This window comes from Ambystoma mexicanum, chromosome 7q, assembly GCF_040938575.1.
Source record: "Ambystoma mexicanum isolate Mex_15411 chromosome 7q, UKY_AmexF1_1, whole genome shotgun sequence".
Taxonomy (NCBI): domain Eukaryota; kingdom Metazoa; phylum Chordata; class Amphibia; order Caudata; family Ambystomatidae; genus Ambystoma; species Ambystoma mexicanum.
The window spans coordinates 1,062,752,301-1,062,776,127 of NC_090941.1; the positions used below are offsets into that span (position 1 = coordinate 1,062,752,301).

Consider the following 23,827-nt stretch of genomic DNA (forward strand, 5'->3'; position numbering starts at 1 on the left):
CTGAAGGCTGCTTCCCCCGCCGTGCAGCGCCTCCCCCCAGCCCCCTTAGCTTGAATTTTTTAGCGTTTCCTCTAACCCTGTCCCCCCTCCCCCGTTAAGCAGCAGCGGCCCATCATCCGCCACCGCACTTCTGGTGCCGCGCCATGGTCACTATGGAAATGGAGATCCATGGCAGCCTCTTGTGCCAATATTTTCATTCAATGAATGGGATGCTGCACGCGTTGAATGAAAATACATTATTCTTAAAACCCCGGGTTTTCAGCAGCCTTAAGACCCTCTCTGGTGGGCCGGATCGGGTCTTATCGCCTGGGGCCCTAGTTAAAGCCCTGTGCGAAACACTATAGAACTAACCTGCTTCTGGAATTCCCTGGTCTATTGTGACACAAGGAGTGTGAGCGGTAAGTCCCTCGGCAGGAATCAAATTAGTTGGGAGCTATTTAGCCCATTCTTGCAGCCTAGGAGAGCCTGGTTAGTTTGACACCAGTATGTACCAGGAACTACTTTGGTCTGTCCAGGCCAACTGGTGCCATAGAAGCATAACACATTGACATGATTTCAGTGTCCAGTTATATATACAACGGAGCATTCGGAAACCTCTCAAAGACTTTTAAATCATGATGGCCCATATATGAGACCAAAACGTTAGTTTGTATGAGTTGGAGGTCAGATATTTGATTCACTTTGTGGCTGCTTCGTGTACCACACGGGTAGCTTCTGCATGGTGTGACATAGTTCGCATCTATTTAGCACGCATCCAACTTCCATCGAGGCTGTGAAGTTCTCTGTGACATGCAGCTGACCACTCCCTAGGTAGATGTACAAAATGAAGGTTAACTTTTTAAAAAATATATAATTTTCACAACATTGCCCTCCAGTTTGAGTGGATGAGAGCATGTTCCACAGTATTGCAGTCTGGGTTGGAAAAGAGCTCTTCCAGCACCACTCGCTCAATAGAATGTGTTCCGATTAATTGACGTGAGGGTCGTGTGGCGGGTCAGAAGGGCACGAACACATTGATGACATTTCTACTGAGCGTTTAGTTAAATAAGAAAAGGCTTCGCTTTCCCCATTTCTATGTGGTGGTCCTTGCCTATGTAAAGAACTATGCTGCTCGTCGGGAAATGTCCAAATGAATAAGTCTGCTATCCAGAAACTAAGTCTAACTGACCCTACCACTATTCTAACAGACTACGGTCAGGAGAATGCTTCACTTCTCTTGGTTGTCTCTTCGGGCAGTGGTTCGCCTTCTGCTTCAGAGTTTTGCTAATAGGATGTCCTTAAATAGTCTCTGGTCACGCTCTGTAGGAGTTCTCGTAATTATTTCACCCGGTGTGTGGGCTTTTCCTTCTCTTTAGGGGTTGTTCTCCAGGAACCCCTATTTGCACGTTGCTTCATCTTTGATTCAGGCAGGTCTCTGAAACATACACTTTCTTATGTGTGATATGCTGTCTTGGCAATTAATGTCCCGCCTTACTTGCTGGGTTTGTCTTCTTTATCTTTTATCTTGTGGGTGTCTCTGGACTTAACGTCATAGACTTCTCTTTCTGATATGTCCCATTCCCTGTTTCTCAAACTTGGGAATACTTTCCCTCCTTGCAAGGGTGTTGGTCACCAGAAATTAATGATCTCATTCTCAGATTCAATTGTGGTTCAATTTCTCACATTAATAAAGTTCATTTTCATCAACTTTACATTCAATATTTTGTCAGTTTCACTGGGATGAGTTTCTCCTGTTGATTAAAGATTCCCCGTTCTGCCCATTACCTCTGGTCTTAAAGGGGAACTTCACCAGGGCCTACACTCACTCAGGTTCTTCTTGTTCGTTCTGCCTCTGTCTGTTTGTTTCCACCGGTTAGCCAGTGTTAAGATGGATTTCTGAACTCTGTCCTGGAGGGGTAGAGGTTCAGAAGGCCAGCCTAGTTTCTTGGAACAGGGTAACCTCTGGACAAGCCAGACCATTCAGGGTAGCGATGGCAGCGGTCAAGACTAGGTCTCGAGAGGGGTGAGGGTGACTGAGAGCCTGCAATGAGCACACAAAGCAAGGACGCTTACACATTACTCCAGACAGGTGTTATATTAAAAATATAGACACATTTATTACAAGGCTTTTGTAACATCGACCATAGTAAAGAATCACGGTAAAACTCCAATAAACCAACACATCTCAAGCAATACAATATATATACAAGACCGAGGGGTCTAAGGAATTAGAAGCACGAAATATGCAGACCACCTAGATGGGGAGGAAAACAGGCAGTGTAAGTAATCGTTAGACCCAGTTCGACATCAGAGGCCACCTAACTAGAAGGAAGTCCGAGCCCTACGAAGAGTGGAGCCTTGTGCTCAAAAGTACTTGCACACGCGGGTGCCAACAGGGAAATGGGAGTCTCTTCAGGGAAATCGAGTAGTTCAGAGAGGTGAACAAACGATGATGAACAGATCCCTGCTACTCAAGCGCAGCCTCCACTTGTGGGCAGAAGCAGGGCACGAGTGCCAAAAAAGGTTGCTGTTTACGACAGCGATGGAAAGCCACAGGCTCCTGCGGGAGGGCGACCGGTTAGGGTATTGACTACTCACCGGTCCCCGATGCAGGCAGACCCAGGCTTCCCCGGTTCAGTTTCGGCACTGGCAGGTTCAGATGCGATCAGCAGGATGTCTCGACGCCGTGTAGATTCCGCAACAGCAGGAGTCAGGGTCGAGGGTGTCCCAAATGCAGCAAACATGCACAGATTGTTACCACAGCAGGGCAACTCGGCATCCGCATGTATTCCGGTCCCAAAGCACACGTCTCACTTCAGACCTGGGAACGCCGAGTGTACGAATCGGGTGAGAGTGCCGAGGACTCGGAATTTAGCAGCAGCCAGATGGCAGAGCAAGGTTCCTGTGTAGGCTGGTCAGTCCACTGGATGGCCCTGGGACGCTTCCGAAGGCTTACTTACTGGATTTGGTGAAGATGCCGAGAATAGTTGTTCCCACTATTCTAAAGGGTCGAAGCGCCAGTACAGGCCTTCTCATACGATCAGAAGCAGAGAGGTCTCACAGGACGACAGCAGTGCAGGGTGCCAAACCTTCAGTGGGTCACCAGCGATTCCTCAACTCAGCTTCTTAGTTGCAGGATACTTGGCTCCTTATCCTTTGTTATTGAGATCGACCTGGTTGTGGGGTTTTCAGCCTCCTCTTATCCAGAGTTCCCTTTGTGCCAAAACGGAAAGGGCCCAATGGGAGATCCGCTCAGAAACACTCACACCATACGTGGACCTATCACGGACCACGGTGGTCCCAGGCATTCAGGACACTCTAGACTCTCTGGCACCCAGGATGTGTATTGGGAACAGACATCCCAGCCCACATCCTGTAGGCGCACACAAGGCATGCAGAAGCCAGCGAAAGCGTTGTGTTTCACGGGAAAGTGCATGATCAAATAAGGACTGCCCCGGGTCGGCTCGACCTGGGGGAAGGTGAAGGGGCAAGACAGTCAGCGGACAGGACAAAGAACCTCGTGGCATCGCCATTTTGGAGGCCAGGCCACCCATTTGGGCCAAACGCAGGAAGCGCGGTTAACATGGCAAAGAGGGGTTCAAAACACAAAGAAACGATAGCTGCCACCAGTCCCGTCCGTGGCACACTTGCACATTTCATCATAAGTCCAGCGAGAGTTTCTAGGGCCTTTGGAATGACTAGAGACCCAAGAGTGCGGTAATGTAAATTACGGTGCACTCTTGTCTCATGTTGCTCAAAAGCTGCAACATGAGGAAAGGACTAAGGGAAACGAAGTCTCCTGGTACTGACTGTCTTAAGGGCATGTCAGTTTCCCCATAAGAATTGAGCGAAAGCCCAGAGGAGTGCGACGGAAAGGCTGGACTTCTCTGGCAAAGTCTAGATCAGGGTGTAAAACAACAGCAAAAAGTTTGGGGGTTGCCACATGGAAGGAAAATTACCTACAATTATGAAATCTTTCCTAACAGCCAGTCACGTACCTCTTAAGCTGCGACTCACGTTATCACTGCGGGTAAGCTGCTTGTTCGCTAAATTCTCAGCTTGACAGTTTTGGCCTTGTTACACGGGCTTACAGCCCAACACAAAGTGTCGTGGTCACACCACCAGCGGGATGGGTATCCCCTTGTCTCCAGCCTCTTGCTGCAGTGAAACTGCTTGGTCTCCAGCGCTCCATTCTGGCTGTCAGAACACTTCTGAAAGTCACAGGCTCTGTGGCTCTCCTCGACACGGCCTCTCTCAGGTGCTACGTATTCAAGGGCGTCCCCAGCTTACGTATTCATGTCTTCCTCTCCTTGCCTTCATTGCACTCGTCCCAGTTGAGTGGCTGTCTCTCTTTAAAGAGACATGTTTCTGCTTTGCCTTCAGCCAAGTGTCCGGATTTTATATAGTTCTTCAGGTCAGACAGTCCCATGGATCCTACCATTCTCAAAAGAATGGGGGAGTCCTTGTCCCCTAAGGGGGAGGCCCTAGTAAGTTCCCGCTTGCCCAAACACCTAGGTAGGCGTTCTGCAAAGCGGGCTCAGCTCCCTAGCCTCAAAGGGGAAAGCTCCCCCTTGGGGAGAAGGGACGAATTCCCTCACTTTGTCAGTCGGCTAATGCAACATTACCTGGTAGGAAAAATAGGACTCGGGTATGAACTAGTTGAATTGAGGGGAGACAGTGAAATGACTGATGAAATATATGCCGGCCACTCACACCATAATAAAAAGTTAGTGTTGGTGAATTTTAGCAGCCTGCTCCCTCTCGGCAGTGCACTTACTGATTGCATGAAAGAGCTGGAAGTGGGAGTCTCCAGTGCTCTTTTCAGCTGGTAGAGTTACATGGGTGTCATCAACATAGTTGCCAAAAGTGCTGCTGTAAAAGGAAGCAAGCGAGCAAAGCAATCTCTGGAAGCATACCAGAGTAAAGTGGCTGCCTACTAACACACAGGGAAGATTACATACACTGTAAAACCCCATCGAGGATGCCTGCATGCCAGGACTACCTAGGGAGGGAGGTGTGGTTTGTGTTAGATAAAATACTAGTATTAATATCAGCCTTCGCCATCTTCCTGTAGTCCCCAAGAGCGAAGATCACCGTCAATGCCATGGCCGGACGGCAATCTAGTTGGGTCAACACCATGAGAGCCCACAGATGTCTGAGCTGGGCAATAGCGGCAGACTCAATCAGGTTGCCAGCGAAAGGCAACGGCAAAACCATTCTAAAATGTTAAGGTTCAGAACTGCACAAGCTGGGTTTCCTTTGCAGTGAATACGTTCTCTTTCCAGTTGAGCCGACAGTGTAAGATTGAGTAGGTATTGGCTTAAAGAAGCACCGTTGACCAGTCCTAGTAGGCCAAAGTGACTAGGGTTCTGTCTGGATAAGCATTTGCCAACAAGCTTGAACCCTGAAAAGAGGACGGCGCCTTGAAGTGAGGGAAGATGGGTAGGCCGGACCATTGTTTCTCAAAGTTTGGAATCGGTATCTGTATGCCTGGTGAGGAGCAAAGATTTACCATATGCCGGTAAGATCTACTTGGGGCAGAGAGACCAAAATGCCTAGTGCATCTGAGCGCCCTTCTGCAGATCCTGACTGATCCCCCTGCGTGAAGGAACATGTGATGATGCCCCAGTTTCATCCACACCCACCCTGTGCAGTCAGCACCCCTCCTGACTGCTCTTTACACAAGGCCTGCATGGTCCCCAGCTCTACACTTGTTTACTCTTGGTACCATCATACCTCCGTTTCTATTCCAGGCCTTTTGTGGATTGTTTTATCCAGTTTAACTGAGACACTTATGCACACTCTTGTTTATTTATAAAGAGTCCCTTTCATATGTCTTTCCAGAACCCCTCCCCCACCCCTCCAGTATAAGTTTGCAGAAGTAACTTTCCATAGAAAATTACTTTTCAGTTCTCTGTTCATTCCATTATGATGGTTATGTCTCTCTGACCACCCCCTCTTCCCATGTCTGCACATTGATACACTTCAACCGTTACAGCCAGTGAATTCGGCTATGAAACTTGTCAATCACCTGGATCTGGACCATCTCTAGGCTCCCTCTTCTGTTCTGGAGAGAGGTTTCTAAGCGCAGACCCGGGGATTGAAACTGTGGTGCTCCGTGTCTTGCTTCCAAGGCGAGCATGTTGCCCCTGAGCTATCCTCCCTATAATGTGGCCATCCCGGTAATGTTGCTGGCCAGTGACACATCATGGTCAATGCCTCTTGTTGTGGAATAGGCCTGTGGGGCACGCTGTCCGTGCCCCCCTCCCACCCTCCCCAGACTGAGCCCACCTGTCCTCTATCATGGCTACAAAGATTATCAAATTGAAAGTTCTACATGTGCTGTCAGTGGAAAGGCTGCTGGCACCCCTCCACCCCCCTACAACTCCAACACAAAAAACAAGTGCAGAATTTCTGACTAGTGAACCTAGGGTTTCTTCCTTCTCTTAAACTTTAACTAAAAGCACCTGTGGGTAGCAAGGTGATGTCTCAAAGATGCTACAGGTGGTTGTTGTATTTTGTGTGTTAATACAGAAATGACGCTTTTGATTGAATTGTCTTTGACTCAGTAAGACAGCGTTTTATGCCATGGCACATTTAGCTGTTCACATAGTTTTCTATTATACCACAGGAAACCTATGACCACATTCTTTTTTTTTTTTCTCTCCCCTGCTCAGGGTTCCGCAAGATCTGCTTGGATGACCTGCGCAAGGCTCACATCGTGACAGACGTCCAGCAGTACATCCTGTGTCGCCTGGACCATGAGGAGACCCTGCGCCAGCACCTGACCCGTGAGACGGCCGAGATGCTCAACCAGCTGCACATCAAGAGCAATGGCTGCCTTCTGTACCTGGAACGTGTGCTGGATGGAGTCTCAGAGAGCTTCATTGTCCTGCGCGAGATTAGGGATATCCCCGGCACCCTCAACGGCCTATATCTCTGGCTGTGCCAGAGGCTCTTCACCAGGAAGCAGTTTGCGCGCATACAGCCGCTTCTCAATGTCATGCTTGCTGCCCACCAGCCCCTCACCCCGGAGGAACTGTATGCTGCTGTCTGGACCAAACAGATGACCCTGGCAGGCTGGGATGAGTTCCAGCGCAAATTGGATTCCTTGTCAAAGCTGTTGGTGGATGGTCCCACTAGAACGAAAATCCTCTTCCACCACAGCTTTGCAGAGTGGTTGCTAGATGTGAAATACTGCACTCAGAAATACCTGTGCAATGCTGCAGAGGGCCATGGCATGCTTGCGATGGGCTTCAGCTGCAGAGCAAGGGATCTGCGCCCAAAGGAAGTTCAAGAATATGCCCTCCATCTGCTCCACTCCAACCTCAAATTAGATCCCTGTCAACTGGCCTTGTGGATGCTCTGGTGTGGGACACCCGTAGCAGACTGCCTTTCGGGGGACCTCCCTGTGGAGCAGGAAGTTCTCCAACTGCTGGTGAAAGCTGGCGCCTATGCAGCCCATCAAGATGCAGATTCCTCCAGTGTCATTCACCGAGCTTTGGAGCGGGAGGACTCTATCCGCATGCTGCTGGAGAACGGGGCTAGCGTCAATCAGAAGGACTCGAACGGCAGGACATTGCTTGCCAGTGCTGCTCACAGTGGGAACCTGGAGGTAGTCAACTTACTGATTTCTCGGGGTGCCGATGTGGATGTGCTGGATGGCAATGGACAAACACCCCTGGCCCTGGCAGCAAGGCAGGGCCACACCAAAGTCCTTCATTGCCTAATTGCCCACGGTGCCAATGTTAATCATGCTGATCAGGAAGGGTGGACTGCTCTGCGTTCTGCGGCATGGGGTGGGCACTCTGAGGCAGTGGCTGCTTTGCTGCGTGCAGGAGCCAATGCAGATAGCACAGATACAGACAACAGAACAGCGCTACGGGCAGCCGCCTGGGGGGGGCATGAGGACATAGTGCTTACCCTACTGCAGCATGATGCGGAGGTCAATAAGATGGACACAGAAGGTCGGACAGCCTTGATCGCTGCAGCATACATGGGCCACCGGGAAATTGTAGAGCTCCTCTTGGCACATGGTGCCGACATTAATCACGCAGATGTGGATGGAAGGACGGCCTTGTCTGTGGCTGCCCTCTGTGTTCCTGCTAGCCAAGGATATGCAGACGTGGTTAGTCTTCTCTTGGAACATGGGGCTGATGTGGGTCACCGAGACCAGGATGGTATGACTCCTCTTTTGGTTGCTGCTTATGAAGGACATGCTGATGTGGTGGACTTGTTGCTGGAAGGTGGGGCAGATGTGGACGATGCGGATGCCACAGGCCGGACTCCATTGTTGGCAGCTGCCTCTATGGGTCACACAGCTGTGGTAAACACGCTCCTTTTCTGGGGTGCGGCAGTGGATACTATAGACAGTGAGGGTCGAACTGTGTTGAGCATTGCGGCAGCCCAAGGGAATGAGAATGTAGTAAAGACTCTTTTGGACCGCGGCCTTGATGAGAATCATAGAGATGACATGGGGTGGACCCCTCTTCACATGGCAGCATTCGAGGGCCACCTGACTGTTTGCGCATCCCTAACAGAGCAAGGGGCAAAGGTCACAGAGATTGACAATGATGGCCGGATCCCATTGATACTTGCAGCCCAAGAGGGACATTATGACTGTCTGAAGCTCCTTCTGGATAGCAAGTCACCAATTGATCACAAGGGTTATGACGGGAGGACCGCGTTGTGTGTGGCAACCCTGGAGACCCACAGAAATCTGGTGGAATTGCTTCTGAGAAGAGGGGCAGACGTCAACTTGAAAGATGCAGACGGTCGCCCCATGACCTACCTGTTGGTATTGGAGAATCTACTAGGCATGCTGGAGCTGCTCTTGGAAAATGGGGCCAACATGGAGAACAAAGACCCTGATGGAAGAACAGTCCTGCATGTGTCCTGCTGGCAGGGCTACCTGGAGATGGTAAAGCTTCTGGTGCGTTATGGGGCAGATGTTAATGCTCTGGACAATGAGCGTCGCTCAGCCCTGCACTCTGCTGCCTGGCAGGGCCACGCGGTGGTAGTGCAGTTCCTTATTGAATGTGGTGCTCATGTAGATCATGCGTGTAATCAAGGTGCTACAGGCCTTTGCATAGCTGCTCAGGAAGGCCATGTCGAAGTGGTGAGGACTCTGCTCGAGAAAGGGGCCGACCCACACCATGCCGATCAGTATGGGCGCACCCCCATGAGGGTGGCAGGTAAACGCGGACATCTGAAAATTATGAAACTGCTCGAGAAGTATGGAGCCCCCCCATACAATGGGCCGATTCCCCAGGCAAAAGACAACTCTTCCACCATGAAGACCCAATCCTCAGGATTGACAATGAACAGCTCAGGAAGTCCAAGCATTGCAGGCGGTGAGTTGCCCTCTTCATCCCAACAAAAGAGGACCGAAACGGGCAGCAGTCCCTCCATGTCCCCAGAGTCTACAGTTGGGAGGTGCAAGTCCCTGATATCTGACAACTCGCTCAAGAGCTCTAAGAATTCCTCCATTATGACTTCCTCTACCTACCATTCCTTGGCCACAGCGCAGACCATTCCGATTGACAGCCTTACATTCACCCAGCAGATTCAGCAGCACTCCCTCCCCCGCAGTCGCAGCCGACATTCCATCATCTCTCCCAATTCCACCATAAGAAGTAGCAAACCCAAGACCAGCCCCCAGAGCACCATTTCAGACTCCTTCAGCCCCAGGGCAATACGCAGTGCTCCCCTTTCCAGTCCAGTCCTGAGCCGCGATATCTCCGAAAGCCCCAAATCCAGAAAGGGTCCTGGCACCCCCTCAAAGGGAGGGCTGTCGAGTGTCCTTGAAAAAAACTTCAAGACGGCAAGTCCCATCCACCTGCCGGCAAGCTCCGAGAGGTGGACTTCAGTAATGGCCTCTTTGGGAATTAACCAGAATCACTATCAGGAACAGGAGAAAGGCCACCAAGGCCTGAATCGGGACGTGATCACTGCCTTCCCAAACTATGGCTCGCCTGATCGAGAGCTGAAAAGAAACGGGATTCTGACTAACCCGAAATACAGCTTACAGGGCAGTCCTTCCTATTCACCACAGAAGCTGAGCAGTGGCGGTGGGCCTGACAAGGGAGCGCCAGAGCCGCTCATCTCCATCACAACCATGGACCCGCAGCTCCATCTCAAGCAGGCCATCAAGTTGCAGTTCGAGGGACCCACTTGTGGCTTCAGCTACAAAAAGGAGACCCCATTGTGAAGGTGAGATGGAGGTTAGGGCTCTGCCAGCCAGTATTCAGTTGTCATAATACATTCTAAATTATGTATCCTTACTATACCTTTCTTACACTGCATCCTGCAGTGACTCAGCACACATTGCTCCTTTTCATCCTTCAGCTTTTTTGTTCCCTCGTACAATTGCTCATTGCATTTATGAAATGTGTGCGCAACACTTCAGTGATAACACTTGTATAGCGCCAACACAAAATACATGTTCTCGAGGCACAGGGTTAAGCCAAATGGAGCAGCAACAAGGGGCAGCATTCCTGTTTTTAAGTGTAATTTATTCTGTGCTTTCTTACCCCAGAGTTCAAATTTGCAATCATCCTTTCTGATGAATTTAGAGGTTGGGATGCTTAGAGGTTTCTGCTCTGCCAATCTAAAAGTTCTTGTTGGGTCACATCAGTGAAATATGTTTTGATGTCTGCTGGCGAGTAATTCCTGCACTCTTTTAAGGTCAGGCCCATAGCCTGTTTGCTTCAACACTGCCGGGTGGCACAGAGTGCCAACAGTGCAGTTCTTCCCATTGGTAAGAAGGATATGTATCTATATAGAGTGTTAATCCAAAAGCAAAGAAAACGTTGATACCTAAAGTAGGCTAACAGTGATTTATTTGCAAGCTTTTGTGGTATTCCACTACTTCTCGGGCAGACATGATGCATTTGAAACATATTACAGCCTAAATAGCCCCTCCTGGAAACCAGTCCTTGTTTCTTTATCTGTGCCTGCCTCGGCTTCTGATTTGAAGTTCTGCTCACAGATGCATACATTAGCCCTTGAACTCCTTCACATATTGCATTCTTCAAGGTCTGGATGGTGAACTGTGTTAAATGGGGCAGGTGTCAGTGGAAGGAAGAAGACACATGGGAAGAACCCGCAGCCCACCCACCGTGTTGGTGTTCTCAGGAGGAGATGGGATGGTATCAGTCATGGTAGGTGGTCTCTTTGCAAGATCAGTTCCGGCACAATCATCCAGATATCAGGCTGAAAAAGGAGAGGTACAACCAATCATCTGTTAGGCCCAGTGTGCTAAGTCTGTGTAAAATAGCATATCTGGATTGTTTTACATCACATTATGAGGAAAAGGTGGTATTTGACGTGAGACCGGGCCCACACAAATCTGTGGAAAGCTTTTTGGCTGGTGCATTTTGAGGGCTGAAGGGGCTGGGTCGGATAGTCTAGCAATGGTTTCATTCCCTTAGAGAGGCTGTTGGGCTTGGTGCAGTGTCAGTTGGATTCCCGTGAAAATGAAGTGTCAGGTCTGAATGTTGTGATCTCTGCATCTCTATGGGTGGAAAAAGTGATAGTTTGGTTGTTGGGGTAGTGACTCGTGCTTGTTCAAGCCCCCGGTTAGTGTATTGAAAATGGGCATGCATTTGAATTCTTAGGTCTTCCTGGCTTTGTCAGCCCAGAAAGTACAGATGTTTTGAGATCATCAAGGGCATGATTAGCATCTGAAAAATGCTTACCAACTAGGCTCTCCTTTGTACATCGCTTGACACTCATATGTTTATGTAAAGGTTGACTAGTTTTCCCCTACGTAGTTGCCCTGCCCGAGGCATTTCATGAACATCAAGGAAACGATATTGCTGGATGCACATGTACAACACCCCATAATATTTTAGTCCTGCCTCTTGTGGGGTATCTTGATTATATCCAAAATGTTAAATTGGCAAGTTAGACCTCTTATTTTGTTAAACTTGGTTGTAGACCCGCCTGAGTGGGCACCTTCCCACAGGACGGGTTATTTGGCCGTGTTCGGTCTTGGTAGAGAGTCTCCCAGACCTTTACGTGCATTTTATTTTCTTATTCATCTTTCTTTCCTTTCTCAGTTCCTCTGATCCCTCCCTCACTTAACCCAGTGTACCATTCAGACCTTGAAGACTACAATCTATGGGGGGAGTTAAACATCTAATTCATGCCTCTGAGCAAAACTACGAATCAGGTACACAGAGGCACAGATAAAGAAATGAGCTTTCCAGGAAGGGCTGTTTAATCTGTAAGGCTTCATTTCATCCCTCCCTCAGAAGGTAATATAACATGGAAAATTGCACTTTATGTTAAAGGTTTTTATACCGCACACTGTCACCACCTGCGGGGCTCCTTCGCACTCCGGCAGATCTGTAAAGTAACAGGGGAGTGTAGGGGGTAAGTTAGTAGGACTGAATGGGAGAAAAGTATAAGAGAGCTGTGATGTGCTGTTGGCAGCTTTAGTTTGGTTGACACTGTTCACTGAGTGTAGTTGTGTGTTTCGGTTGGTAGCTGCCATGTGCTTTTGGGCGAGACTATGTGTGGTTTGCTTTGTTGTTTTGGTGTAGTGAAGTGTGCGCATTTTGATGTGATGTAGAGAGGTATGGCTGTGTTTAGTTCAGAGTTTGAGCTGTGTAGGCGTTTTAGCCTGGGTGGTTAGTGGCAGTACCCTATCCTGCCCCCATAGTTTTTGACTGTGGCCCTTATCCCTTCCCCTGTTGTACATTCTGGTGTGCTACAATTACCACTCCTATGTTGAGTGCAGAAGAGTTGGGTTCTCAATAGGACTATTGAGTGGCAGTGCCTTGTTCAGACTAAGTGCCACCCATATCTCTTCCCCTTTAGTATATGTTGGCGTGCAGCAATTACTGGCGTGTTCCCTGTTGCCCATCAGTTCCAAAATCAGGATACCTCTCTCTCCCTCTCCTTTTTTCATCTAAGGACCTCTAGCAGTGGTCCAATTAAGTCTGACCTATCACTCTCCCCTGTTTCCCGTTTGACTCTCTATAGGGAACGGAACAAGTGGATCTTTTCAGACTCGGCTCATTCTTTTCTGCCATCCACTCTGGTCAGGCCTACTCCCCAGGCCTTCTCAGTTGTGTTCAGTTTATGGTGTGTGGGTGGTGTTGATTTGTTTTTGTCCCGTTTGCAGTTGAACAAGGTTTTTAGATGTATTTTAAAATTTTAGGCAGTCCTTCATAGTTCGTATTTCTTTGGGGCGGGAGTTCCAAAGTTAACCGGCTAAGCAGGTTTTTTTTCCTTGTGTACGGTTTGGTTCTAAGAAGATGTCGTTGCTGGATTTAAGTGTTCTAGTCGGCTGGTAGAATGTGATTTTTTTTTTTTTTTTGTATGAATTCAGATCCTAGGCTGCAGATTGCTCTGTGTGTTCTGCACATTGTTTTGAAGGGGATTCATTTTTGACAGGTAGCCAATTTAGCATCCTTAGCGCTTGAGTGATGTGGTCCTTTCGTGAGAGTTTGAGTCTGGCAGCTGCGTTCTGTATAAGTTGCAGTTTCTTCAGTAAATAGGCCGGCATTCCAAGGTATAAGCTGTTGGCGTAATCTATCCTGGACATGATGAGGGAGATGATGGCAAGTGCTTTGTGCATGAAGGAGAGGAATGGTAGAATCCTTTTTATTGTGTGTAGATGGAAGAAGCATTTCTTAATTATTTCATAAATATCGCATTTACTTGCGGTTCTAGGTTTAGTTTGTTGTCCATTAGGATTCCAAGGTTTTTGATGAATTTGGATGGTATGGGTGCGGTTTCCAGTTCTGTGGCACATGGGATGTACTGGTGGCTTCTTGGATGTGATCATGATTTCCATCTTGCCCGGGTTGATTTTGATGTTGCCAGTGTTCATCCATTGGTAGAATTCTTTGAGACAGTACATTTGCGTTCTCCTTTTGTTCATTGCAGATTTTGTAGATGATTTCGGTATCAACTGCGTAGTTGTAGCAGGTAAAGCTGTGTCGTTTGAGGTTGATTAGTGGTGTCCTATAGATGTTGAAGAGGAGTGAGGATAACAAGGATCTTTGTGCTACTCCAAAAGTGGTATTGCACAATGTGTATTTGAATGGATTTATCCATACTGTTCTTTCAGACAGTAAAGATATAATCCAGAGCAGCGCTGTCTCTGTGATCCCTATTTCTCCCAGTGTTAGGCAAGAATTGATGTAGTAACCCTGCGGGAGACTACACCACACTTGTCCTCTTGGTATTGGGTAACAAACCTTTTGGTATAGGCCTGTGCCACACAAGTTGGTAGTGTGACTGAGTAGCCAGGCTTAAAAGGGGTAAATTTGAGCTGTAGAGCTGTAGCAATGAAATCCACAAATATAAGAGCCAAGTAACATTTACTCAAGGTTTTTGTTATAAATAATTATTTATTTAACAATAGTTTTTAAAAAGCATTCTTTAAAAAGGGCAATATATGCAGCAATCAAATACACTTTGAAATACTTTTCCAGAATCAGCACAAAGCTAGTAGATGCTCTTTAGAGATGCTCCTTAAACACTTCCTACAACATGCAGTGACTTCACTAACTAGGACAGTAATGGCATTTATATATCACTAATACACGTTGCAGATTCTGAGGTTTGTAGAAAGGAAAGGTTGGAGGAAGGAAAAAGGTTAAACACGTTCTCAGAGCATGTGAGCACTTTAAATCTTCCAATGAAGTCTAGATAAAAAACCTTTCCAGCAAAATTAGTTTAAAACCAATGCATCACCTATGAGGGACAGTAAGAATCGAAGTCAACGAAATGGCAGCGTCTGCAGGGAGCCAGTACAGCCAAAGTCAATTGGAGCAAGTCTATGGAGCTGAGGCTCTTCTTAGATAGCAAATGTCTTGCACAGCGTTAGAGACTTTGTTGAAGAAAAATCACTGTTGGGTCACAAGCTGTTACACTTGTGATGGGTAGAGCTGAAATCAACTCTAGCAAGGTAGATACGCAAGTCTCAACTGAGAAGAGCAAAGCTAAAGACACTGAGGTAAGTACCACCTGGTCAGAACAGTACCTTTTTGGTAAGAAAAAGAGTGGTCCAGCTGGCTTCTATCTGGTTGCAGCAATGCAATTCCTGGGCCTAAGTCATGGGGACAAGAGAGAGGACATCTGGGGACTCCTGCGGCAGCAATTTGAAGGTTGGTTGCAGCTACGGGCTCCTTTCGGCTCAGTAGCACTTTGCAGTTTCAGCACTCTTAGAACGGCACCACTGCAGATCTTGGATACCGGCTGGGCTTCCTTCACTCCTTGAGTCCTGCACTCTGGTGAGGGGACTTGAGCTGTGGTTGTCCTGCTTCTAGAGGGTCCTGGGGAGACTCCTGGAGCTTCTGGCCGGATCAAAGACGGTGCACGTCACTACAGATTTCTCGACCCCTGGCACTCTGTTCCTGCAGCAGCAAAGTAGTACAGCCAGTCGGGGAAGGTTGTCCAGTGGAGTTTGTCTCAGGGTTAGTTGGTCCCACTAACCAAAAGGAAGAAGTCGTCCCTTCCGGAACCTCTCGTTGATCAGAAAAAGGAGTTTCAGCACATCAGCAGGGCTTCACCGGGCAGTTCAACTGGGCCGTTCAACTGTCCAGGAGGATGCAGAAAGCTTTGTTCACAGTTTCTTCATTGCGTTGTTCTTCCCAGTGGTCAACTGTCTTTAGTCCCAAAACTCTTGCCTTTTAAACCGGTTTCTCCAATGCATGCACAGCCTAGCTGTCATTCAAACAGCAGGGTGGTTGTCCAAGAAAGACAGCCAGTCAGCCAATCAGGACTGGGTGCATTCAAACATTCCTAAAGACAAAGGACAGGGGAGTTTCTGAGCCTCCCTCACGTCCTGCCCTTCCAGACACACCGGAGCCAGAGGCGGGTTTCAGTACTGAAGCCCACCAAAGACAAAACAAATGGCTCAAACCTGGCTTGGCGCGCAGAGTAAAACTCAAGAAAGACCTCACAAACAGAAAATGGTGAAAAAAGACGACCGGGGCCATTTTGACACAATGGTCACCCATGGGTGCTATACTGCAGTTGAGGATTCAGCCTGCGGTAGAAAAGCACAATGATAGGAAAATGAAACCACTGCCACCACCCATTTAAAGTAGTGAGGGTAACATAAAATTGTTTACATGCGCAGGTAGGAAAAGGGGCTACTAAGTAACCACCCAGCACTCCACATAAGATGGTGTCTGCTGGACCTACAAAGAGAAAAGGTAAGTAAAGTCGATTGCACTTTACTATTCTTGGGTACAGTAGTTCACACAAGAAAAGGTATTTAAACCTTATAAGAAATCTAAAGGATTTCTCTGTGACACTGCACTGAGGGTGCTGTGTGTCACCATACAAAAAGATGATGCCTATGGCATTTGTCAGACTCCAAAAACAAAGAGAAAACACAATCCAAATCATGTCAAAACACATGAGAGGGTGAGAAAAAGGGCTCACTTAATCCAGCGTTAAAATGACAAAGTCCTAAAGTCCAGCAACATAGCTGGGGTCTCGAAGGTTGAAGGGCATTGGGACAGAAATGAGAATTCTCCCTAGCACCAGACTCTTGATGAGGATGTTATGTCTGACTGTGTCAAATGCTGCAAAGAGGTCGAGTGTTATTGGTGCCAAGTCTGCCTTGGTTTTTAGTTTGTCCCTGTTAGGGGAGTTTTCCTAAAGTCCACTTGTGGGAAGACTTCATAAAACTATTCCAGTGATATACGGGTCCCCAACTCTTAGTATCAGTCTGCACTACTCAAGGAACCTTTGTAGAGTGGCAGAGCAGTCAGGCTTATCGTAAGAGGAAGATGTGAGCTGTAGGTAAGTACACTGAACCCAGTTAGTTATGCAATTCAAAGAAATACCTACACAGACAAATGTATATTAAATATGTATTTGTTATATTTACACAAGGGATGTACTTTGCACATGAAACCAAAACACATAGGATTACCTGTAGATACTTTTCAAAAGCCATTGCTTAGTTTGTAGTTGCTCATGGTTACAATTGTTACAGCGTTTCACAATATAACAGTTATGCTGTACTATCGGTATGTTAAGCAAGATTGTATGTAGTAACCCTGTGTGGAGACTACCCCAGCCTTGTCCTCTTGGCAATAGGTAACCCAACCTGTTGGTACAGTGACTGAGCAGCCATGCTTATCGGGTTACAACATAGTGACAGGTATTCAAGTAATACTTGTACTCCAGGTTTCTTGATTAAAATAATGATTTATTAATTTAACAGTTTTAAAATACACCTTCTTTAGAAGGGAGCAATATGCAACACTTATATATACTTCAATAATTCACACACTTCCTACACCCTGAGGTGGCTTCTATTGCTAGGACACTGTGGACATGAATATAGCACTGTTTACACTTAATAAACTACTGAACATCTGGCAAAAAGGAAAAGGTTAGGGAAGGAAACAAAGGTTAATACATTTCTCCAAACAGGTAAGTACTTCACAATCCCACAATGAACTATAGGTTAACCCTTTCCTAGCATACAAGTAAGGTATGTATGACTTTCTTGAAGGGACAGTTAAACACAAAGTCAGAGGGTAAGAACAGTCTTGGGGAACCAGGACAGCCAATGTCAATTGATCAAAGTGTGGGGGAGCTGAGGCACCTTTTCAAGATGGCACAAAAGTCTTGCACAAAGTTAGAGCTTTTGTAGAAAGAGAATCACTGTTGGGCCACAAGCTCGGAGGCTTGTGAAAAGCAAAGATGCAAGCAACTCTGCAAAGGGCAGCCAATGCAAGACTCCAGTGAGGCAAGTACCCCTATTTGCACAGTACCTTGAGCCTGAAGAAAAGGTTCCAGCTGGCATCTTTTCCTGTTGTAGTCCTGCAGATCCTGTTGTTCTTGGGCCTCAGTCATGGGGATAAGAGGGAGGACGTCTGGGGACTTGTAAATAGCACCACCACAGTTCTTGGACACATTGTGGACTTTCCTTGCTTCTGGGGTCCAGCACTCTGTTGCAGTGGCTCAGGTTTAGTTAGTCCTGCTTCGAGGAAGTCTGGTGGATCTTCCTGGAGCTCGAGTCTGGCTTAAAGGCGATGGACTTATTTTCTGGTGTTCCTGTCCCCTGGCACTCTGTTCCAGCCGCAGCGAAGAAGTAAAGCCAACAGGGAGAGGGGTTCCAGTCAAGTTCGTCTAGGTGGTGATTGATCCCACCAACCCAAGGGGAGAAGTCGTCCATTCCGGGCTTTTCTAGTCGATTAGAAATTTGGAGCTTCAGCACTGCATCAGGGCTTCACCGGGCAAACCTACGGTTCAGGAGGGTGCAGCAAGCTTCTCTTCCAGTAGCAGAGGCAGTGGTAGTGATGAATTGTTTCAATCAGAGCGAGCACCTCAACATTGCAAATCTTGGGCGTTGAGAGTAAGGTTGGGTGGGAACGAGATGAGGGGACGGGGGGGACTGGTGTTTGAGTTCAGCATGAGGTAGAGGCCATCCAATGACATTTCGCAATGAGACAGATGGTAATCTATTCGGAGATGGCTGGTTTGAAAGGAGGGAACGGAGAAAAAAAATTTGAGTGCCCTTAGCAGGTAGGTGATAGTTAAAGCCACAGGATGAGGTACGTCTGCCTAGAGCAAAGGTATAGAAGATCTGAGGTCCAATGACTGATCTTAGGGTGATGCCAGCAAGTAGAGGGGTGCTTCAGAGGGTTTAATTTGAGATGTTGAAAGAGTGACTTTCCAGAGAGGAGGCAATCTAGGCTTGAGCAGAATTGTGAATCCCAAGGTCCTGGAGAGTGGGGACGACAAAGGAGTAGTCAAAAGGGTCCAAGTGCATGAGTAAAGAGGAGAATTTGGAGTGTGCCACATCGGAGGGAAAGTTAGTGACATGCAGGAGTGCAGTCCCAATGGAATGTTTATTACGAAAGTCAAGCTGAAGTGGATCTCCAAGGCCATTTATCCTTAAGGTACTTAGTGATCCAGTTAAAGACCTTCCACTCGAGGATAATCCGGTTTGAGGGGAACTAGGTGACAGTCAGATGGGACTGTTGGGTCAGCAAAAGGTTTCTTCAAAAAGAGAGTAGGGCAGCTGCAGTATCAGAGAAGAGCCCAGCATGATGAGGGCTTGTCATTGGGACTGAGTCTTTGACTGTTTGGGGAGCAAAGGGATCAATGGCAGGTGGATTGGTGCTGCAAAGGATGGGTGCTAATTCGGTAAGGGAGACTCGGATGAGAGAACAAGCAGTGGGGGAGAGGTGGTGAACAGGAGGGTCTGGGAGGAAGTGGGGAGGGCTGTTGCATGTCGCTGTTTGAGAGGGAACTTGCTAGAAAAGTCATTAGCGGAGAAGGAGGAGGCAATGGAAATTGCTTGGTGTGAGCAAAGCTTGTAGATGAAGGTTTGTAGGGGGAATTGTGAAGCAATGAGATTGGGTTTGTGAAGTGGGATGATTTGGCGGAGACCAGTGCAGAGGAGTGAGAGCTACAAGGGAATTTGTGTAGGGTAAGGGTGTGGTTCAGGATTTGTGCCAGGGTCGTGGGTCACAGTGAATATTTGAGAGTTTGTATTACAGAAGGTGATCCAGGGCTATAGACTAGGACAGGAAGGGTTGCAAATGTATGTGCAGGATAGTGTTGGTCAAAGGTAGTAGTAATTGCATAGGGAAAAGCAAAAAATGCACAGTAAATGGAAGATGCATGTATGGCGGGAGAGACCGTAGAGGGGTTGCCCACCAGCACCACACAGGCATGTGAAATCTGTAGTCTTTCCTATGCCGCACCCCCAGCTCTTCTGCAAGGTAGGGGACTGTCTTACACTCAGAGATGGGTGAAGAAGATCCATTAAAAGGCTAAGATATTAAGGTGGCTACATAATAGTGTAATGTACTGAAGGTTTTCGCTATGAATAAATGATTCAGACTTTGTGACTGTTCCTGCAGCTTATCCTTTTGAGGCCAATAAATGAATTTGGACAATTATAATAAAGCTATAGTGCTACAATCCTCCATACTATACTGGAAAGCGCTATACAAGTAAGTTACAATGTAGGCTAAAGTACCCCTGCTTCACAAAGTAGAGAAACAAGTCCAAAGGCGCAGAACTCTTTTATAAGCTTTAAGAGCTTCTAGGCGACTTAAAATATTCTTATGTAAGGGTGTATTTTATTCTTTATAATACTTGGTTTCTCGGTCAGCCCTATTCCTTGTTCTGTGCTGTGATGCAAGAGTTGTTTCAGTTGTAGAAATGTGGAATTTGGTTTGGAAAAACACCTAGAAATATAGGTTGTAATTTGCAAAATATATTTTAATCAACTTAGCAACAATGTTTTTAGAACATACGTTTTGGTTTAGATTAAGTGGTGATATGCAAACGGAATCCTCCTCTCAGGTTTGTTTTTAAGTGCAGCTGTGCATGCATGGCACACCACCATGAATGCCCCCTTATGTATTTGCTTACAACTGTGAATTGGCAAAGAAAATTAGTGAAGTTAGGCATAGCTAGAATGTGCCTCCCAAGGGAGAAGTTGAACTTCCCAGCAACTGAGGGGGGCTCGAAATGCAAACCGTAAGGGGATCCAAAAAGAGTTAGTTGAAGAGTGCTAAAAGCAGCTCTCGGGTATCTGGCATCAGTCAAGTAAGCAGGATATACCTCTGGAAATGAGGAGCCTTGTGATGTACAAATCTAACATCCAACCTCTACATCAGAGACAAACTGCTGTTTTCTGACCCCTATATTGCAGCTTATTTATGGTTTGAATGTCTTCTAGATGTCTCCAGAGTTAGTGTGACGTAGGGATGTTTCTTTGGCACCTGTTTCATTCACAGACCACACATAACCATCACCCTCTCTGAAACTCAGCCTTGCGCAGCCAATTGTGAATCCCTACTAGTCAAACTCTCTCTCCTGCCCACTCCCTCCCACAGCTGCCTATTCATCTACAGGTCCCCTGGATACGTCGGCACATTTTGCCAACACCCTATGCGACTCACTAGCAGCCACATTAGAATTCTGCCTAGCTGTACACATATTACTGGTCTCACAATCTCCACACCACTCCTAGTATTAGAATACAGCTACCCACCACAAAAAGTCGGCCTAGCTGCACACACACTGAGTGCACACATCCTATTCTCCACTGACCTAAACTAGGTCTCCAAGGGCGTTCAGCCCACAGCGTGTTGAGATCATACCAATGGTGAAAGGCACTTTACAAATGCCCAATAACATAACCTGTTAGCCTGTAGTGTCACAATTGGCTCCTAGTTACTGTTCTCAAACCATCTAGGCTCTTCTAGGCTTCTCATGCCGGAGCTAAACAGCAACCAGCATGGCATGGCAGTTTAGAACCTTGTCTTACCTTATGGTATCGCCTGCATTCCGAGCCCCTTGGTGAGCGAGGCAATGGCACCGCCCCCACTCTGATCATTCCTTACTTCCATCTGACAGCCCGACAGCCAGACCCCTCCTTAACCCACACATAGCTTCCTGCTTATGGCATGCTCTACCGTTCACCGCTTCATGGTGCCTGTCACTTCTCCAGCCCATCCCGATAGCTGCTATGGAAAGGGAAAAGGGAGTAGCACCTCCTTTTCCCATTTTGCTCAGCAACGTTTTAGTATTTTTAACTTGTGAAACAGCCAGCATGTAATTGCATAACCTGGGAAAGTTCGGAGGGGGGAGGGTTGGTGGAAGGGGGGGGCGGCCCTATCGGTGCAATAATGCCAGGATGCAAATAGCCATTACCTCAGTGCAGGGGCCTTGTAACATGGGTGGGCCGTGGCCTGGGGATGATGCCCCCTCCTAAAGGATTAATGCTTAAATAAATGCTTAAGTTGGAATTCTTCGGAGAGCTGCCTTATACAGTGTGTGCTGGCGCGGACAGCAGGCAGTGTGATGTCAGAACACCACTGGTATAAGAGTAGGCCTGTAATAAATGTGTATCCTAGAGCTTTGTACAGGTATGTGATCAGACCGTTTAACCTCCTCATTCTATGTTTCTGCAGGGTTATGTACTGACTGAAGACTTGAGTGGATTCTGACTGTTCTTCAGAACAGCCTCTCGCAGCACAAGGGATCACTGGACCAAGAACCTGCTCCCCTTCCTGTTGTCACTGCTGAAAGCATACAAGGCACCAAAGACCATCCAAAAGGAGGAGCCGATTGGTCCCTTCTAAGACACTGAGGATGTTGTATGCATTAAGGAAGAATTCTGTGACGGGAGAATATGCCCAGAAGCCTAGCTGGAATTGCGAAATGGTGCATAGGGACGATGTCCAGCAGCACTGTGTGCACGGAGAGTGCACAGTGAGCGGTGTGACAATCTACAGAATTCAGCGGGCCGAGTGCTTCGGCCCTTCCTTCTGGACCCCTCGACTAATGACCCACTATAAGTGCTTGCCTTAGGATGCTGTCCCACTGCGTTTACATCATGTCCACCTCTGTGGAGAAGATTGCTGTAGCCTATGGACACTTGCTGAAGACAATTGGGGGACCTGGGGATAGGAGAGGGGACAAAGAGGGTTATGTTTTTTTTTAAAACTGTTTTATTACTGAACCGAAATGAAAATTGCCTTTTTGTTACAACCCAGGTTTCCTTGTTATATATATTTACATATACATATATGTACATATGACCAAGGGTCATGTATTTATACATTTTGTTGTTGGAAATTCGTGGAAGAGGCTTCATCGTAATTCCAGCCAGTACGGCAGGGCTGACGGCATGGACACTTGTGGGTACAGAGTTTACCATCTGGGGAAGTGGCAGGGTATGGAAGTCTACCATTCTGGGGATAGGACCTGCATGTGCTTTCTCATATCTTGAAAGATGTGCCTTAAATACCGCAAAGGTTTATCTGTATCCCCTTCCCCATAAACTCATTCCTTCTCTACACATTCCCAGGAATGGCGGGCGCCCAAGAAGGGGAAATGTTAAGTTTTTGCAAAGGTGCTGAATAAAGATGGCTTCCTCAAGAGGGGTTTTCATCAATTGTGTGTTTGTATTCCCCCAGCAGGCGCTTTGCTGCCTCGGTGCTGTTTAGCATGCACAATGCATGCAAGGTCACTGGCTACTGTGCAATCAGCACGGTTCAATATGCCAGGGGGGGGGTCCCTGCCGCTGAAGAATTCTGCTCAGATAACTGGTTTCCAATCAGCCTAGCGGAAGGTGCTACCTCCCGACCCCTAGAGATTCATAATGCGGAAGGAGCTCCAACCCGACTCCTAGGGATTCATAATGCGGAAGGTGCTCCATCCCGACTGCTAGGGATTCATAATGCGGAAGGTGCTCCATCCCGACTCATAGGGATTCATAATGCGGAAGGTGCTCCATCCCGACTCCTAGTGATTCATAATGAGGAAGGTGCTCCATCCCGACTCCTAGGGATTCATAATGAGGAAGGTGCTCCATCCCGACTCCTAGGGATTCATAATGAGGAAGGTGCTCCATCCCGACTCCTAGGGATTCATAATGAGGAAGGTGCTCCATCCCGACTCCTAGGGATTCATAATGAGGAAGGTGTTCCATCTCGTCGACTCCTGATTCATAATGCAGATAAATGACAGTGGGAGTGTTCCCACCATTAAAGCCTAAAATACACGGCCTATGGGACATAGGCTATTTATAGCTTAGGTTTGGATTGTTTCTACTGGTGAGCCTAGTATAAGCGTGCTTTTAACATTTTAATGAATTATATATTTGGAGATCAAAGTGAATACAAAGATATTCGAATTCAATCCTTTTTAAAAAAAAAAGTTTTTTATTGTGGCGATCAACAAAATATGAGAGCCACGTGAAATCGACAATGTAAATAAAACCATGGCGTCCTAGTGAACGTTAGCAAATGGAATTAGCGATCTACCTACAAGACATGAACCCATAGTCGCTGAGGTTTTATGCAAGGTATAGGGTTGAAAGTAACTCAGTAATGAT

At 47.3% G+C, this 23,827-nt stretch overlaps 1 protein-coding gene across 8 annotated transcripts in view; it reads left to right on the forward strand.

Annotated features, from left to right (window-relative positions):
- Positions 1-22,869, forward strand: part of LOC138528617 (ankyrin repeat domain-containing protein 50-like) — a 394,440-nt gene extending 371,571 nt beyond the window's left edge. For all 8 annotated transcript variants that reach the window (XM_069640417.1, XM_069640419.1, XM_069640418.1 and 5 more), the window contains 2 exons: positions 6,657-10,191; positions 21,900-22,869. In XM_069640417.1, the coding sequence (XP_069496518.1) occupies positions 6,657-10,189 (3,533 nt within the window). In that variant the 3' untranslated portion in view covers positions 10,190-10,191; positions 21,900-22,869. The remainder of the gene's footprint in view (positions 1-6,656; positions 10,192-21,899) is intronic.
- Positions 22,870-23,827: the final 958 nt, after the last annotated feature.